The sequence below is a fragment of the Lepidochelys kempii genome, chromosome 14, assembly GCF_965140265.1.
Source record: "Lepidochelys kempii isolate rLepKem1 chromosome 14, rLepKem1.hap2, whole genome shotgun sequence".
Lineage (NCBI taxonomy): Eukaryota > Metazoa > Chordata > Testudines > Cheloniidae > Lepidochelys > Lepidochelys kempii.
The window spans coordinates 27,766,452-27,783,561 of record NC_133269.1 but is presented as its reverse complement, the minus strand read 5'-3'; the positions used below and the strand labels follow the sequence as shown (position 1 = coordinate 27,783,561).

The following is a 17,110-nucleotide window of genomic DNA, read 5'->3' as shown; positions in this document are numbered from 1 at the left end:
AAGCCCTGGAAAGATGGGCTGGGATGACACAAGCTCTAAGATCAAAGTCTGAGTGTATTCAAGGGTCCCATCTTGCAGTCCTGGTGCTTTCTACATTTTCACTGAGCTCAGTAGATGATGTGACTCACATGCAAGGACTGCAGGAGTAGGGCTTGATCCTCCACCCCCTGGAGTTAAAGGCAAAGATTCCATTGATTTCAGGGGTGCAGGATCCAGCCATTCATACCAGCAAAATTTCTGCATTTGAGCAGCATCTGCTGGTGTTTCCAAGGCCACAGGTCAGGGGTTTTCCCCCTCCTGCCAGCTTAGGAGTGAGTGGATGTTAAGTGAAGAATGTGAAGGGCCTTTAACTAGAAAGGTTTCATGAGTACCTGGATCCCGCATTGCTGGGCATTTCAGAAATACAGATGGACAGAGAATTCCCCTGACAGAAGCAGGAATAGAACAAAGATGGTGATCCAGGGGTTGAGGACATGGGCCGGGGGCTGCTTGGGACCCCCATGCTGCTGGCATATATGTTGTATTATATGTTGTATTAATTTGTATGGTGTAGGTGTAACCCTGAGGTTTTTTTCAGGAGTTACAGTCCATTTACAGACTATGAAGAGCCAATAACTGTCCAATCCTGTCCACTGATGGCACCACCCTCCTGACTGAGCCCAATATGATACTAGAAAGATGGAAAGAACATTTTGTGACTCTCCTCAATCATGAGTCAAGTGCAAATGATCAAATAGTAGACTCAATTGAACAAAGACAGTTTGATTTGAACTCAAACATCCGCCAACTTCAGAGGAGACTAAGAACGCACTTATGGAAATGAGAAATGGAAAGGCAGCTGGAGCTCACAAATCCCAGCTGAAGTGCGAAAACATGGTAGTCCTATACTTCACAAAGCTTTGCTAGACCCAGTTACTTTCTGCTGGGAAAATAAGGTTTTACCCCAGGATTTCAAAGTTACCAAAATCGTAATAATCTGCAAGAGCAAAGGGGACAGACATAACTGCAGCAATTATCGTGGCATTTTGCTCTTCTCCATCACTGGTAGACTCCTTGGTAAGCTGTTGCTGAAAAGGTTTCAGGTTATTGCAGATGATGTACTCCCTAAATTCCAGTGTGGTTTCCATTCATCACACAGCATGGCCGACATGATATTTTCCCTATGCCAGTTACAGGAGCAAGCTGCTGAACAAGAAATGTCCTCGTATGTTGCCTTTGTTGACCTTAGTAAGGCATTCGACTATGTCAAATGCTCCACTGTCTTCTTGCAAAGTTTAGCTGCCCAAACAAACTAATCAACCTTATTTGCTGCTTCCATGCCAACATGCAGGCCCATGTATCAGTGGGTGCCGACTCATCTGATCCCTTTCCTGTAGCCCATGAGGTTAAAAAAGGCTGTGTGCTTCCCTTACATTATTTACTTTCAGAGTAGCAGCCGTGTTAGTCTGTATTCGCAAAAAGAAAAGGAGGACTTGTGGCACCTTAGAGACTAACCAATTTATTTGAGCATAAGCTTTCGTGAGCTACGGCTCACTTCATCGGATGGATGAAGTTTGTTCCTGGCTGGAATGACATGTACAACCATTACAGATGTCACTCTAACAACACGATTCGATGGCAGATTTCTAAACCTCTGCCCATTCAAGGCCAAAAGCAAATCCCAGAAAAGTGAAGTAAAGGATCTACTGTAAGCCGATGACTCAGCGTTTGTCACCCTTTCTGAGAACAACCTGCAGCATTTGCTGAATTCCTTTGCCCGTGTTGTATCCCTGTTTGGCCTCTGTATTAATGTAAAGAAAACAGAAATCCTGTACCAACCATCTCCTGGCAGAAACCCATCACTTCCACCACCACCAGAAATAAAATTGAACAGCTGCCAATTAAACAACATCAAGTCCTTCTGCTGCACAGGTAGCAGTTACCAGTGACACTAACATTGACAAAGAACTTTCAGCACCCTTAAAGTCAGCTGTCTCAGCTTTTGGTTGTCTACACAAAGGACTATGGACAAGACAGGGGGTGGGGGTCAAAGTGTCCCCAAAATGCCAACTTTACAGAGCTGTTGTGCTCCCTTGTCTTCTATACTCGTTAGAGACCTCCCCCCTTTATCGTTGCCACATCCAAAACCTTAACTGTCTGCAACAATGCTACCTACGCAACATACTGGGAATCAAATGGTCTGACAAAATCGCCAACAACAAGGTACTACGGCAGGCAGCCATGCCAAGCCTGGAAGCCATGCTAGCACAGAGGCAAATGGCCTGGGTCGGCCACGTCATATGTATGGAAAACAATTGACTGCCTAAGAGAGTTCTGTGCAGTGGACTTGAAAAAGGCAGTAGGAAGGCTGGCCATCCCAGATGCTGTTACAAGGACTGCATCAAGCAGCACATACAGTCTGCTGGTCTGCACTTAATGACCTGGGAAGATACGGCCAAGGACAGGTGAGCTTGACACTCTGCTACGAAGGAAGCAGAACGAGCAACAGAATATCGTTGTGCCACCTTGGCCAACAGTAGGAGGGAATATAGACACCAAAGTGCCCTGGCACATCTCCTGAACCCTACATGTGGAAACTGATTTCCAGTCATAGTCGAATACAAGCAACAGATGGAATAAATGAGCACAAAGAGTCAAAGATGTTAACATGACCCTGTCACTGTCTAACATTAAACAGTGTTAAACAAGGTTTGGGGGTTGGTTTTCAGAGACCTCAGCCAGCGTTGTCTCATGGCAAACACACCATTGAAAAATCCCTTTAACCTTTTATTAAAAATACAAAAAAGAAGATTAACAATTGAAATATTTGCAAAAGGAGAGGGATAGGACAGAATAAAAATAAGGTAGGGAAGGAGAACTGAGAGGGGGGAGGAGTGACTGTCGAGGTCCCAAGTGGGGAGGAGGGGGGAAGGAAAGGAGGGACACCCGCACTGAGCTGGGAAGGGACGGGCAGGGCCACGGGCATAAGAAGCGGGATGGGGGGCTAGCCTCCTCGAGTGGAAGCTTCACCCTCCGCCCATGGTTAACTTTTCAGCCACAAGTCTTGCATGTGTTTGGAGGGTGGGGAATGGGAATGAAGAATATTTCAGGGCACTAGAATAAATTAACATGGCCACAGAGTCTAGTGGCTGCTGAAGCAGACTTTGGTCCAGTTCTTTACACAGGGTGGAGATAATTACAGTGACTCCTGGAGCACAAGGAAAAAAGTCTGCAGAACTGATTGTGTCACCAGTCAAAAGAGCTGGTTTGCTGGCACCACAGCTGTCTTCTCACTAGCACTGTGGGTGTGTCCGAGGAATTTGAACTTTGTGCCATAACCATGCTGTGAGAAGGATCCAGTTACAGTGACGTTCCAGGCGCTATTGTAGTTGCAGTTTTGAAGCTGATGGATGTTCGAAGAGAGGACGGTGCTTCCATTTAATATAAAATGTATTAACTTAATGAAAACCTTAGGAGCAGGCTGGAGTTAAACCCTGTGGCTCCCTGACCCCTCCAGCAGGATGGATGTTACAGCCTGGGAAAGGGAAGCAGTCACTGGAAGCAGGAGCTCTCTCTAGAGAGAATGGCTCTGGGTGCTAGCAAAGCAGGGAACCCCCTGGAGAGATTGGAATGGCTCAGGAATAACTGCACAGGATTCTGCAGATAGGGGGTTCACTCACTGCAACTCCCACTAAATTGCTCCCCTGAATATTTCCTGGCTTATTATGCTGATTAGTCAGAGGAGCTGCTGCTATCAACAGGCCTCGCTCCTGGGATTTGGGGGATAAAGTGTCACTTCACTACCAGGAAATCAGTTGTGAGTGTAGAAAGGCCCACACAGATTCAGAGACCTGTTCAGTCACTTCTCCACTGCCAGGTTCACATTTATTTGCTGTTCTGCTTTATTTACTGACAGATGTAGGAAACGATCACCATTTCTAATTTTCCCTTGGGGCGTTGTTGGGAGTGTGCAGGTATTTTTATCATCAACTCACTACTGTCATGCTCCAGAGTGAGAGGCTGAAAGATGGAAGGGAAACACCTGGGGCCAGATTGGGTGCAACTGATGGAGGGAGAGGGAGATTTTCTAAAGCTCCTAAGGGATTTAGGAGCACAAGCCCCATTGATCCTAACTCCCCTGTGTTTGTGAAAATCTCCCCCTCTGAGTGTAAATGGCACCTGTTTGTGTCCATGAGGCCTCTTGTATACCAGATGGGCTCACTCCATCAGCATAACGTGGTGTGAGCCCCGAGTGAAGTCAGCCCTTGTTGGAAGCCCACTGCCCTTTAAAACAACATAGCCTCTTGCAGGTGCCAGGGGCCGTAGAGCCATAGGACCATGTTTCCAAAGGAGCTCAGCTCTGAACTGCTACATGTTGGCACCTGTGTGACATGGGCAGGTTTCCAGGGGCTCTGAGCAGCTCCTGTTGTTCTCAATGGGAGGGGAAGGGGAACAGTCTCCATTGGTTTCAGCTGGAGCTGCTGTACGGAGCACTGTGACATTGTTCCCATTGTGAGCGATGACCAAATCCATCCCTGACATCGCCTTGACCCTGGGACAGTGAGGCTGGGCCACAGACACAGAAAGGGAGTCCCAGGCCAGGTGTGAGCTGTTGTGGGGGGAAAACCATAAAGAACCCTCCCCTGGAATAAGCAGAACTGGGGCATGGGTCACTGTCCCCCACCAATACCTTGGTAGTTATTAGGGACAGGGCTGGAAGGGGAGGGGCTATGTCATGCCCACTCTGAGGTCTGGCCTACACCGGCCTTTCCCCTTGAACATTTCCAAAGTTGCTGCCAGAGCAACACCTAAACAAATACTTTACCATCGTTTTTAATAAGGGTACTGAGGTGCTATGGGGTAGTGGCAGGGAATGGGAATTAGGACATGGAAATTACCACATCCAAGCTGGAAGCCAAACTCAAGCAGCTTAATGGGACTAAACTGGGAGCCCCGGATAATCTCCATCCAAGAATATTAAAGCAAGCCCAATAGCTAGGATTTTTAATGAATTTGTAAATTAGGGGATTGTATCCTATGACTGGAGAATGATTAATATAGTTTCTATTTTTAAGAAAAGAGAAAAAGTGATCCAGGCAACTAGAGGCCTGTTAGTTTGACTTCAATTGTATGCAAGGTCTTGGACCAAATCTTGGAAGAAAAAGTAGTTCAGGACAAGAAGTAAACAGTAACTGGGATAAAATATAACATGGTTTTTAAAAAGGTATATTGTGCTAAACCAACTGGATCTCCTTTTTTGAGAAGATAATTGTTTCTTTAGACAAAGGAAAAGCATTAGATCTAATCTACCTGGATGTCAGTAAGGCATTTGATACAGTTCCACCTGGGAAACTATTAGTTAAATTAGAGAAGATGGGGATTAATATGAAAATTGAAAGGTGCATAATGAACTGCTAAAGGGTCATACTGAGGGCTTGTCTACACTAGAAATGCTACAGTGGTACAGCTGCACTGATGCAGCTGCGCTGCTGTAGTGCATCTGGTGAAGAAACTATGCCAGCAGAAGAGAGCTCTTCCGTTGTCATAATACCTCCACCTCTGCAAGAGGTGGTAGCTATGTCGGCAGGAGAAGCTTTCCCACTGACATAGCGCTGTCCACACCAGCACTTAGGTTGGTGTAATTTCTGTCACTCAGGGGTGTGAATTATTCACACCCCCTGAGTGATGTAAATTATACCAAAGTAAGCTCTAGTGTAGACCAAGCCTGAAAGGTGAATTGTCAGGCTGGAGGGAGGTTACTAGTGGAGTTCATGTATAAGATCTAATGCTTTTCCTTTGTCTATACGTGACATGTATAAAGCTGATACAATGGTCTGTGTATATCCCATGATACAATGGCTCTGTTCACAGGCTGGCAGTCCTGGTTATTCATTCACACTTACCTGACTTTGCCCCATCACTGCATTGCCTGTTCTGTTTCTATAAAGACATTAACCCCTGCACATCTGGCCATTAACAATAGAAGATGAGAGGAGATACCAAGTGAGCTGTAGCTCACGAAAGCTTATGCTCAAATAAATTGGTTAGTCTCTAAGGTGCCACAAGTACTCCTTTTCTTTTTGCGAATACAGACTAACACGGCTGTTACTCTGAAACCTGTCATAAAAATAAACCAGAACTTTCCCAGCTCTCTACAGATGCTGTAATGAGACTTTTGGCACATCTGGGTACTGTAGAATTAACACCTGTTTATTCCATTTTCCTCTAGGTGTGGGCTCTGATCCTGACATCCCTGTGGAAGGTCACCAGGATGGAGGGATCCGGGTTGTGTGTCGATCATTTGGGTGGTACCCAGAGCCTGAGGCTCAATGGAGAGATCTCCAGGGGCAGGTCTTACCATCAGCCTCTCACAACATATTGCAAGAGGCCACCGGTCTGTTTCAAACAGAGATTGCTATTGTTATAACAGAAGAATCCAACCAGAAAGTGTCCTGTTCTGTCAGGAACCCCTGCCTGAACCAGGAGAGAGTGTCAACCATTTCCATAGCAGGTCAGTGCCCATCCACGCTGTATGTGGAATAGACTGAGCTTCTGCAGTTGTTAGTGTGGAACAATTCTTATTGGGTCTCCTATTTACTGGCCTGAATCTTCAGCATTATGAGCAATTCAGCTACATTCACAAAAACACTTAGGTGTGCTGATGCTCAGCACCACAAACACTAATTATATAGTAACCAGCGGTGAAAGTAACTTAAGGGACTTACCGAGATGCAGGGAGGCCGGGGTCCTGAGCAAGGTTGGTGGGGGGAGGTGGCTCTGGGCCCCCGGAAGGGGTGGGCCTTGGGCAAAAGGGGCGGGACTCGGGCCAGACTCCCACAGCCAGCCTTTCAGCGCTGCCCAGCCCACGCCACCTGGAGCTCCAGCAGCAATTTAAAGGGTCCGGGGCTCCCGTCTGCTACCTTTTGCCACCACCCCCCCTCCGCCCATTAGCGTCCCTGCCGGTATGGTTGGCTGTGTATCGGCTCTTACTGGTATGCTGTACCATACTGGCTTACTTTCACCTCTGGGTGTAACCTGGAGTCAGTGAAGTTACTCCAGATTTACACTGGTGTAACAGATCTTAAGGAGAGTCAGTATTTGATACTTTGAGGTACCTAGAAAATCACTGGGAACAACAAAGCCTGAGTTAGGTGCCCAGGCTCCCTGTACAACAGGGGCTAGACTGCAATTCACAGAAACCAGCCTGCTAAGTGCCACCTCCTCTTAGCTAGCCAATGGGAGATGACAAGGAGAGGGGTGTGTGTTAAGTCCCCTTTGTCTCAGAGATAGGTGCCTAAACTGGAGTATTGTGTCCAGTTCTGGGTGCCACATTTCAGGAAAGATGTGGACAAATTGGAGAATGTCCCGAAAGAGCAACAAAAATGATTAAAGGTCTAGAAAACATGACCTCTGAGGGAAGACTGAAAAAATTGGGTTTGTTTATTCTGGAGAAGAGAAGACTGAATGGGGACATGATAACAGTTTTCATGTACATAAAAGGTTGTTACAAGGAGGAGGGAGAAAAATTGTTCTCCTTAACTTCTGTGGATAGGACAAGAAGCAATGGGCTTAAATTGCAGCAAGGGCGGTTTAGGTTGGACATTAGGAAAATCTTCCCAACTGTCAGAGTGGTTAAGCACTGGAATAAATTTCCTAGGGTTGGTGGTGGAATCTCCATCACTGGGGATTTTTAAGAGCAGGTTGGACAAACACCTGTGAGGGATGGTCTAGATAATACTTAGTCCTACCTTGAGTGCAGGGGACTAGACTAGATGACATCTCGAGGTCCCTTCCAGTCCTATGATTCTCTAATGGAGCTGCGCCAAGCCCCATCCCTGATATTCCCCTTTTCAGTAATTAACCATGTTCAGTAACCAGATTATTGCTTGGACTTTCAATGGCTTAATAATAAAGCACAGAGGAGCCACATCTCACCATGTATTTCCCTGTGAGATTCTTTTAACTGGTCACAGTGTCACCATTGTTGCAATGTCCTTCTTTTGACACATGTTTGTTCCTAAGTCAATGACACTTTCTCTTGCAGATCTCTTTTTCACATTTCACATCTGGGTGGTGGCTCTGGGTGTGATCCTGGGTGTTATCTTCTGTGTTCTCATTGCCCTGGCCAGTTACTGCTCCTGGAGTCAATGCAGAGCAAAAGGTAAAGTAACAAGAAGGGTGTCAGGGTTCCCTTCCCACTCTGAACTCTGGGGTACAGATGTGAGGACCCCCATGAAAGATCCCCTAAGTTTATATTCTACCACCTTAGGTTAAAACTTCCCCAAGGTACAATTCCTTTCCTTGTCCTTGGGTAGTATTGCTGCCACCACCAAGTGATTTACACAAAAATTTGGGAAAAGGGTCACTTGGAGTCCCTATCCCCCCAAAATATTCCCCCAAGCCCCTTCACCCCCTTTCCTGGGGAGGCTTGAGAATAATGTGAGTACCGACCAGACTCTTTGTCTCTAGGACACTGAAAATCAATCAGGTTCTTAAAGAAAGAACTTTATTTAAAGAAAAAGTAAAAGAATCATACCTGCAAAATCAGGATGGAAGATAACTTTACAGGGTAAAAACACAGAGGATTCCCCTCTAGGCTCAGCTTCAAAGTTACAAAAAACAGGAATAAAACTCCCTCTTAGCATAGGGGAAATTAACAAGCTAAAACAAAAGATAATCTAATGCATTTCCTTGCCCTTACTTACAATGTTTGTAATCTTAGATGAATCATTTCAGGTATGTTTTCAGGAGATGTTTTACTTTCCTGGCCTCTCTCTCCATCCAGAGAGAGAACAAACAAAGAGAAACAAACACTTCCCCCCAACCCCCAGATTTGAAAGTATCTTCTTTTCTTATTGATCCTTCTGGTCAGGTGCCAACTAGGTTATTTGAGTTTCTTAACCCCTTACAGGTAAAGTGTTCTCTGTTCATCTGGCCAGGAGGGATTTTATGCTATTGCATACATAAAGGTTGTTACCCTTCCCTATATATTTATGACAAAGGGAGAATGCAATTTGACCAGTCAGAGATTTAAAAACAAAAATGGAGATGCCAGGATTGAGGTGCTTTGATTAAATGTTTGGGAGAGTTTGGGGCAATGGAGATAGGTTGAGGGCGAAGGGTGCTCTGAATACATTATGATTTCACGTCTGAACTCACAAGTGTCAAGTGGGTTCATCCTGTCAGATCTCACTAACAGGTCCCAATGGAATGTGATTCTGAAATATTCCATGGGGATCAGCATTGCTCGGTTTGAAACACCCATGTGAGGCTTAGTAAGCTATGCTTGCAGCTGTGACATATCTAACTTGTTTGCTTGCAGACAAAACAATGCAAAGTAGGAGAGAAGTAAGTTTCTTAGGGCCCAATTCTGTGCACATGCACATCCCTTCTGTTGAAAAATTGTATAGTCAATCGTTTAACCACACTCTGTTTCATTATGAAATATATTCAAGAGACCAAATAACCAGTATCAGTCAGGTTTATTGCTAAAGCTCAATAATAGTATAGTAGAGGAAGAAAGGTTCATTACGATACCTGTGTCCAGGAAGCCGTCTTGTGCAGCCTTGTTAAATTCACCTTACACAGAAGGTGTGCACTCAAAGTTACTCTCCCAAAGTTATCCTTTTTATATCCTGCCTGTTCCTAAGTAAAAGGTACTGTGTCCTCTGAAACTAGATTTATTCAATCAGTTTTTCTGTACCAAAGTGTACTCCGTATCTTGTTGTTCTCAGCATGTGCATTCCAGGTACCAAGGGGCATGAAGGCACCTCCTAGGTTTGTACTAGGGTAGAACAATCATATGTCTTGTCCTTTTCCCTTGGGACCTTCCAGTGGTGGCCTTTGAGTGTGTGGAACAGTTACATTAGCCATGGGTTTGCTGTTATAAACACAACAGCATGAAATATCACCTCTTGCCTTTTTCTCCCTCTAGAGACTCTGCAATCTGCGATGGAGAGGCAGAAATGTCAGTGTCTGGGACCAATGGGATGGGTTGAAGATTTCATGTCATGATAGTCGAGTTAGCTCAGTGAAGCCAACTTAACTCGATTGAAAGACACATTTGATGCAGAGTAGTCACAGTTTACCACCTTTAGCTCAGTTTTAGCTGATGGAGTTACAGCCTGTTTTAATGAGTGATGGGGAACGTCTCCATATTGGCACCAGGGCCCAAGCTGTGAGCTCAGGGGCTGCTCATGCTCACACAAATGGGCTCTGAAGGCGAATAATAAAGCCCATGGGAATTATAGAAATGGTTCTCTGAATCCAGGGCCCTGAATAACACTTGCCATCCTGGGCCGGTGTCATTGCTGGAGACTGGGTACGTCTATACTGCAAAAAACCCACCCACGGCAGCAAATCTCAGAGCCTGGGGCTTGCACTGCATGGCTAAATATTAATATTGTAGACATTCCGGCTTGGGCTGGAACCCAGGCTCTGAGGCCCTCCCCCTCACTGGGTTTCGGAACACAGGTGCTAGCCCAAGCAGGAATGTCTGTACTGCTATTTTTAGCCCTGTAGCATGGGCTCCCCAAGCCTGAGTCAGTTGGCCTAGTCTCTGGGCCCCACTGTTGTGTTTTGTTTTGGGGTTTTTTTTGCAATGTAGATGAACCCTGAGAGACTTGTCCAATATTTAACAGGATCCCTCACTCAGGATCCCCCTGTGTTGTGGCTCTTCCATACACATGTAATGAGGGAGAGGGCAGGATTTCACCTGCAGTGAGCATGTACACCCACAACCTCAGCTCCACTCTACAGCGACTCTATGCATTAACCATACAGGTCTGATCAGTGCAGAACAGTGTCTGTGGTTCTACATTAAATGAAACTGATTTTATAGGAACACAATGTTTTAAGGGTTTTTTTCCAATTTCCCCCCTCATGATGTTACTACAGGGCAGAGTTAAGGTTGTTTAGGTGCCTTAGCTGCATTTCGAGACCATGGAATGTTTGGATTTCTTTTAAATATAACCATAATTCTGTATTGTCTGGGTATATAACATTTGGTTTGGGGATAATTACAAGATTCTTGTAATGACTTTTACCCTTAAGTTACAAGTACATGTCCTCTCAGTTTTAACTCCATATTAAGGGGAATTGCATTGTGCATTATGGCACAGATCTGCAAAGAGACTTAGGCACCAAACCCAGAGACAGGCATCTCAATCCTAGTTTTAGGCACCGTGATCCACAAGACCCCTCTTGGCTGATGCATAACTGTGTGGGTGCCTAAACTCACTCGGGACAGAAATCTCTGCTGTAAAAATTCTCTCAGTGTCTAAGTTTCTGCCTCTGGGCATATACATGGCTGCCTTGCTCTAGACGTTTAGGCACCTATCTCCCACCTGAGCCCCAAAGTGACCCACAAACTGGAGGAAGGAGCACCTGTCTCACCTATGAAGACTGATCCTGTAGACATGCTCAGAGGTCACCCAATGACACAAAGAACAGAGGTGGGAGACTGGGAGGAGGCAAAACTCTCTTATAACCTTTAGCCTAGGGGTTAGGGTACCCACCCGAAATGTGGGAGACTCTGGTTGAAGTCCCCTCTCTCTGCTGATGAGGAGAAAGGATTTGAACAGGGGTCTCCCAACTCTCAGGACAGTGCTCTAACTACTGGGCTATGGGATATTCTGGTATGAGGCTCACTCTGTCTGTTTTGTTTAAGGTGTTAAACTTTAATCAAATATTAATTGAGAATCACTCTATAACCACCTCACCCCGCTCCCCAGCACAACAGACATCATTTCCCCTGAGCCGGGATCTTCTGCATGGGCCTAGCCCCTCCCTGCAAGATTGCACCCCACCAGCTGTCTGCCTGAGAATCATACAGGAACTGGGCTCTTTTCCCTGCCTCAGGGTCTCCTCCTGGAGTCTTCCTGCTCCCTGAAGCTCTCCCTTAGCTGAAGAACTTGCTGGCCAGGCTTTTATTAGGACCAGGAGATCTTCAAGCCATCACTTGATCCCTGGCCTCAGCATCAGCTGATTAATCTCAGGGTGGAACTGGGCCCCAACTCTCCTTAAAAGACCAGCCACCTTGTGACACTTAGTCTCTCCCATCCTAAAACTTTCCATCCCTGATCCTAATTGCCTCTCTACCTACTGTCCCTTCTCCCTTCTCCCGCTAAGCTCAATGAACGCTCTGTCTACAATCACAGTCTGGAGTTTCTCTCCTCCTGTTCCATCCTAGACAGGGGTGCTGGAATAGGGGGCACCAAGGGGCCATGGAGCTCCACTTTTTACCTGCCATAAGAACAAGTAATGGGGTGAGGGGGCACAAAGGAGCAAGCGGGGAGCGGGGTCTTGGGAGGAAGAGGCAGCGCAGGGGCTCAGGAAGAAGGGGCGGTGCGAAGGCGGGGCCATGGGAGAATGGGCGCTGTGAGGGAGGGGCCTTGGGGGAATGAGAGCTGTGAGGGGGAGGGTCCATGGTTGGGGTGATGGTGGGCCCCGCACTTTTAGGAATCTTCTGCCGCTCCTGTCCTAGACCTAGACCCTCTCCAATTGAGCTTCTTCCCCATTCACTCCCCTGAAACCACTCTCACCAAAATCTCTAATGACCTCTGTGATGTTCCCAGCTCAGCCTCTTCTATGGCCTCCCAGACACACCCACTGTCTCCCTTCAGTCCACACAAACTCCATATAACAAAGAGATACCTGCCCCAGGGAGCTCACCCTCTGCATGACAGATAGGCTATAACAGAGGGATGAAAAACACAAGGGACGTGAGGGGTTGGGAGGGCAAGCAGCGAGGTAATGATAAAAAGAAACCCAAGTCCAGCTCATCACTTGCCCAGCCAGTTCCAGACAAGAGAGATTACTGGGGCCACAGCATATATGTGTTTGGAGGAGGGATTTAAGAGAGAATAAGGGAGCAGCTTTACAAATATTGATGGGGCATTTTCTCCATGCACGGAAGGGGAGAAAACACTGAGGTGCTTGAGGGAGAAGCAGACAGGTGGGTGACCCAGCCTGCCAGGAGCAGCCCTTACCATTTTGCCCAAGAGGGCAAAAAATGTTTTCTATGCAATGGGAAGACAGTGTTGACAGCTCAGTAAAGCTGGTGGATTTGACAGACAGGGAAGGGCTGAATGGTGAAGGGACTAATGGCAAAGACTATTAGCTTGTGCTGGTGTGGTGCTGGGTGGGGCAGAGGGTCTTAGTGAAGGGACAATAAGACGGTGGGGGATGTGGTAGCAGAAACAACCCGGAAGGGAAGATGGGGCAGTAGTTGGAGAGGTGTGGGGAAGAGAAGCAGGTTTGTGAGTAAAATTATACCTGGGCTTTTGCATGGTCAGGACCCTAGATTGTAAACTCTTTGGAGCAGGGACTGTGTCTTTTTATAGTCTGGAGTGTGTGTGTGTGTACAGAACCAAGTGCAGTGGGGGCCCAGCCCTGAGTGTATGTGTACAGGACCTAGTATGGTGGGCCCCAGCCCTGAGCGTGTGTGTACAGGACCTAGCGCAGTGGGGCCCAGCCCTGAGTGCGACCTCTAGATGCTACTGGAATGTAAATAATAATGTGCAGTGGGAGCAGCAGACCAGCATGGGATGTGGAGATATGGCCTGGGGTGGGGCTTAAAGGCATGTGTGTCTGTGCAGAGGATGGGGGATGAAGAGTGGCAGGTGGGGAGGAGGTTGCAGGGATCAGTGTGGGAGGGACGTGGAACGGTGACTTGGAGCCAGCAAGCCCTTCTCTCTGGTCCAGGTTTATGTGTGCAGTATCTGAGGTGTATAAGATAGTACATGTAACAGCTGGGACAGGACAGCTTGGGTCCCTGTCCCCATAAGAAAGCTCTGCTCTGCGCTCTTCTCTGCTTAGCGTCCTATTGACAGATCTTTCAGAACATTCGTATCATCAGTGCGGGAGACGTCACTCTTAGTTCGACTATTGCCCATTAATTTTGGTGACTCAACATTAACTGAAGGTGTCTTTTACCTTCCAGCGGAATATGGCAGGATGGCATGACTTCCCCATGGCAGGACGTATTTAATAACCTGGAACTCCCCTCTTCTCTGACTCTTCTGGGAAACCAGGCCAGTCTCAGCATCCTGGTTTCTGGGGGCCAACCCCATCTTATTTGCCCATCTTGCCCACGGTCGGTACCTAATATTGGACCAGTCCTGTGCTTTCTTCTCTTGTGGTTGTCTGTGGTGGCTGACTCTTTCAAATCACTGACCTTCTTTGAGGCACCACTGTGGTTGCTTAGTTCCTTCGAAATATGGGAGCTGGAACTCCCATAGTTGTTGCTGCCCTCCTGACACTACCTTGAGAGAGTGAATGTCCCACCGTCATGGAAGTGCTTGTGCCATGCTGCTTGGTCATCCGTTCTTGGTGGAATGGGATCTCAGATTCCACTTCTGATACCATATAGTCAGGGGAAGCACATTTAAGTACTCCACTCAGCTGCCTCAGGGTGGCCCTGCAAGTACCTTGCCTCAGTTTACCCTCTTCGGCACTACTTAAATAACTCCATGTAATCTGAAAAATCTGAAACAAAAGTCCCTTGCTGGGATCTACTTTACTCATAAACTCAAAGGTCAGAAAGGACCATCATGATCATCTAGTCAGACTTCCTGCACATTGCAGACCACAGAGCCTCACCCACCCACTCCAGAAATAGACCTCTAACCTCTGGAAGAGTTACTAAAGTCCTCAAATCATGATTTAAAGATTTCAAGTTTACAGAGAATCCACCATTTACACTAGTTTAAACCTGCAAGTGACCTATGCCCCATGTTGCAGAGGAAGGTGAAAATCCCTCAGATCTCCGCCAGTCTGACCCAGGGGAAAATTCCTTCCTGACCCCAAGTATGGGGATCAGTTAGACCTTGAGTATGTGGGCAAGACCCACCAGCCAGATACCTGGGAAAGAATTCTCTGTAGTAACTCAAAGTCCTCCCCATCTAGTGTCCCATCATCAGAGATATTGGCTGCTAGCAGTTGCAGATCAGCTACATCCTCTCGCTGCCCTCTGCCTCAGTGGTTCCCACCCCTTCCCTTGTCCCCCCTCAGGCCCCACTGGGCCTGCCCCTCTCTTTCTCCCTATCTGCCCACTTGGTGCCCACCCTTCTCCTTTGCCCCCCTCTAACCCTGGGTGCCCACCTCTTTCCTCACCACTCCTTTATCCTCTGGTGCCCAGGGCTTCCCTTGCCCCCATTTTCTCCCCAGGTGACTGTCCCACTCCTCTCTTCTCTGCCTCTATTCCCATGTGGCCTGTCCCTTCCCTCTTCCCCCCTCTTACTACTGATACCTGCCTTTTCCACCTTTTGATGCCTGTTCTTCCGCTTGCCCCACCACACCCTCTGATACCTACATCTTCCCTCACCCCCAACATCTGGCTCTCTGCTCACCCCCTCTGCCTCACTGATGCAAGCCCCTTCCCTCTGCCGTCTTGATACCTGGCTCTTCCTTCAACCACTTTCTTCCCCATGAAGGCCCCTCCCCTCAACATTCTCTGTCCCTCTGGTGCCTCCCCGTTACCTCACCTCCTCTTCCTCAGGCACCTTCCCTCTCCTGCTCTTTGCCCCGCAGTGACTACATCTCCCCTTGTCCCCTATAGCCCCCCTGACACCCGCACCATCCCTCAATCCTCTCTGTCCCTTTGGTGCTTGTCCCTCCTTCCTGTGGGTGGAAACCCTTTCCCTTGCCCAACCATCTCCCAGCCTTTGATCCCAACCCCCTCACACTTGCTCCTCCCCACAACTCTCTGGTTCCCCTCCCACCCCTGGGGCATATCCTTCCTCCTGGCATTGCATGGGGGCCCCATGACACAGTGATTAATGGGAATGAAGGTTAATTTCCCTTTCATCCTAGTGACCAGCCCCTGACCCTGGCACTGATTCTGTGACTCTCTCCCCAGTGAACATGACCCTGGATCCAGACACATCAAATCCCTGGCTCATCCTGGTCTGAGGATCTTAAACATGTGAGAGATGGACATACCCCACAGGATCTTCCCGATAATCCTAAGAGATTTGATACTTTCCCCATTGTCCTGGGTGCTGAGGGATTTATGGACGGGAGGTGTTACTGGGAGGTGGAGGTGGGAGACAAGACAGGCTGGACTCTGGGGGTTTGTAGAGAATCTGTGAGCAGGAAGGGGCCAGTCAGACTCACACCTGGGAATGGATACTGGACAATGTGTCTGAAGGATGGGGAATACAAGGTCCTCACCTCCCTCTCAAGCTCCCTCCCCGTGAGCATCAGGCCCAGCCGAGTGGGTCTGGAATCCCATGCCTGTAGGAGATGCACCCTTGCATCCTTGCTTACCCTCAGGAGTGAGATATTGGCTTCTATGACCCCCACCTGTGGAAAATGGTGGCTGAATTAGCAATATTGTCCCTAGACACCTGCAGTGATCCCTTTAAAAAAACACCTAGACCCTTTGCCCTATCTTGAGCACCCAACCTCTCCCCCTCCCCTGGAGGGCACTCACCATGTTTAAGATGCTTGCTGAGATGTGTGCTTGCCAAGGGTCACTGAGAAAGTGATTTGTATGTAAAAAGAGGTATATTTTTACACTATAATGTTTCAGTGCTGTGCGTGAACTAAAAATCATGCTTCTGTGAATTGTTTCTTGTGTTTCTATAGATTTGGCCTTCAGGGGATCTTCCTACACACTGGGGGAGCACCTCCACCAAATAAGGAAGTGACCAAGGTGCAGCAAGGAGGACATGTTCTGAGAGGTGCTCCAATCCTCTGAGGCTGAAAAAAGAGGATACAGGGAGCGGACAAAGACTTTAAAGGAAAAATAATTCAAACTCACAGGGAGGCCAGAAAGGAGAGCAAGGAACACATTGTAAAGGGCCAGGAGTGGATGATAAAAATGATGGAGGAGCAAACAGCAATGTTGAGGTCCCTAATCATGCTCCAGGCAGAACACATGAGTGCTCCCTCACCAGCCATTACAGAACTGCTTTCCATGCCTTCCCCAAACTCCTCCCACGCATTCCTTGCAACATCCCAGAACATCTCTGTATGCCGTTCCATCCATCCCTTTGGACAGTTTCCAAAACGATAGCTGGATTTACACACAGTTATGAGAGCGTACTGCCATACGCTTTTTTCTCCCTTCCCACCAATCCTTTTGTGTGTGTTGTTAATTGTTATTTAATAAAAACAAACTCTGAAA

The 17,110-nt window shown here is 47.5% G+C and overlaps 1 protein-coding gene across 8 annotated transcripts in view; it reads left to right on the top strand.

Moving 5' to 3' along the window:
• LOC140897588 (butyrophilin subfamily 3 member A2-like) overlaps positions 1–17,110 on the top strand; it is a 23,848-nt gene extending 6,738 nt beyond the window's left edge. For 3 of the 8 annotated variants that reach the window (XR_012154748.1, XR_012154745.1, XR_012154750.1), the window contains exons 2-4: positions 6,209–6,490; positions 8,024–8,140; positions 16,570–17,110. Coding sequence is in view for 1 of the 8 variants with exons in the window: in XM_073310376.1 (XP_073166477.1) it covers positions 6,209–6,490; positions 8,024–8,140; positions 15,839–15,891 (452 nt within the window). In the remaining 7 variants the exon portion in view is untranslated. The other 5 variants (XR_012154746.1, XR_012154747.1, XM_073310376.1 and 2 more) reach the window with 4 other exon arrangements.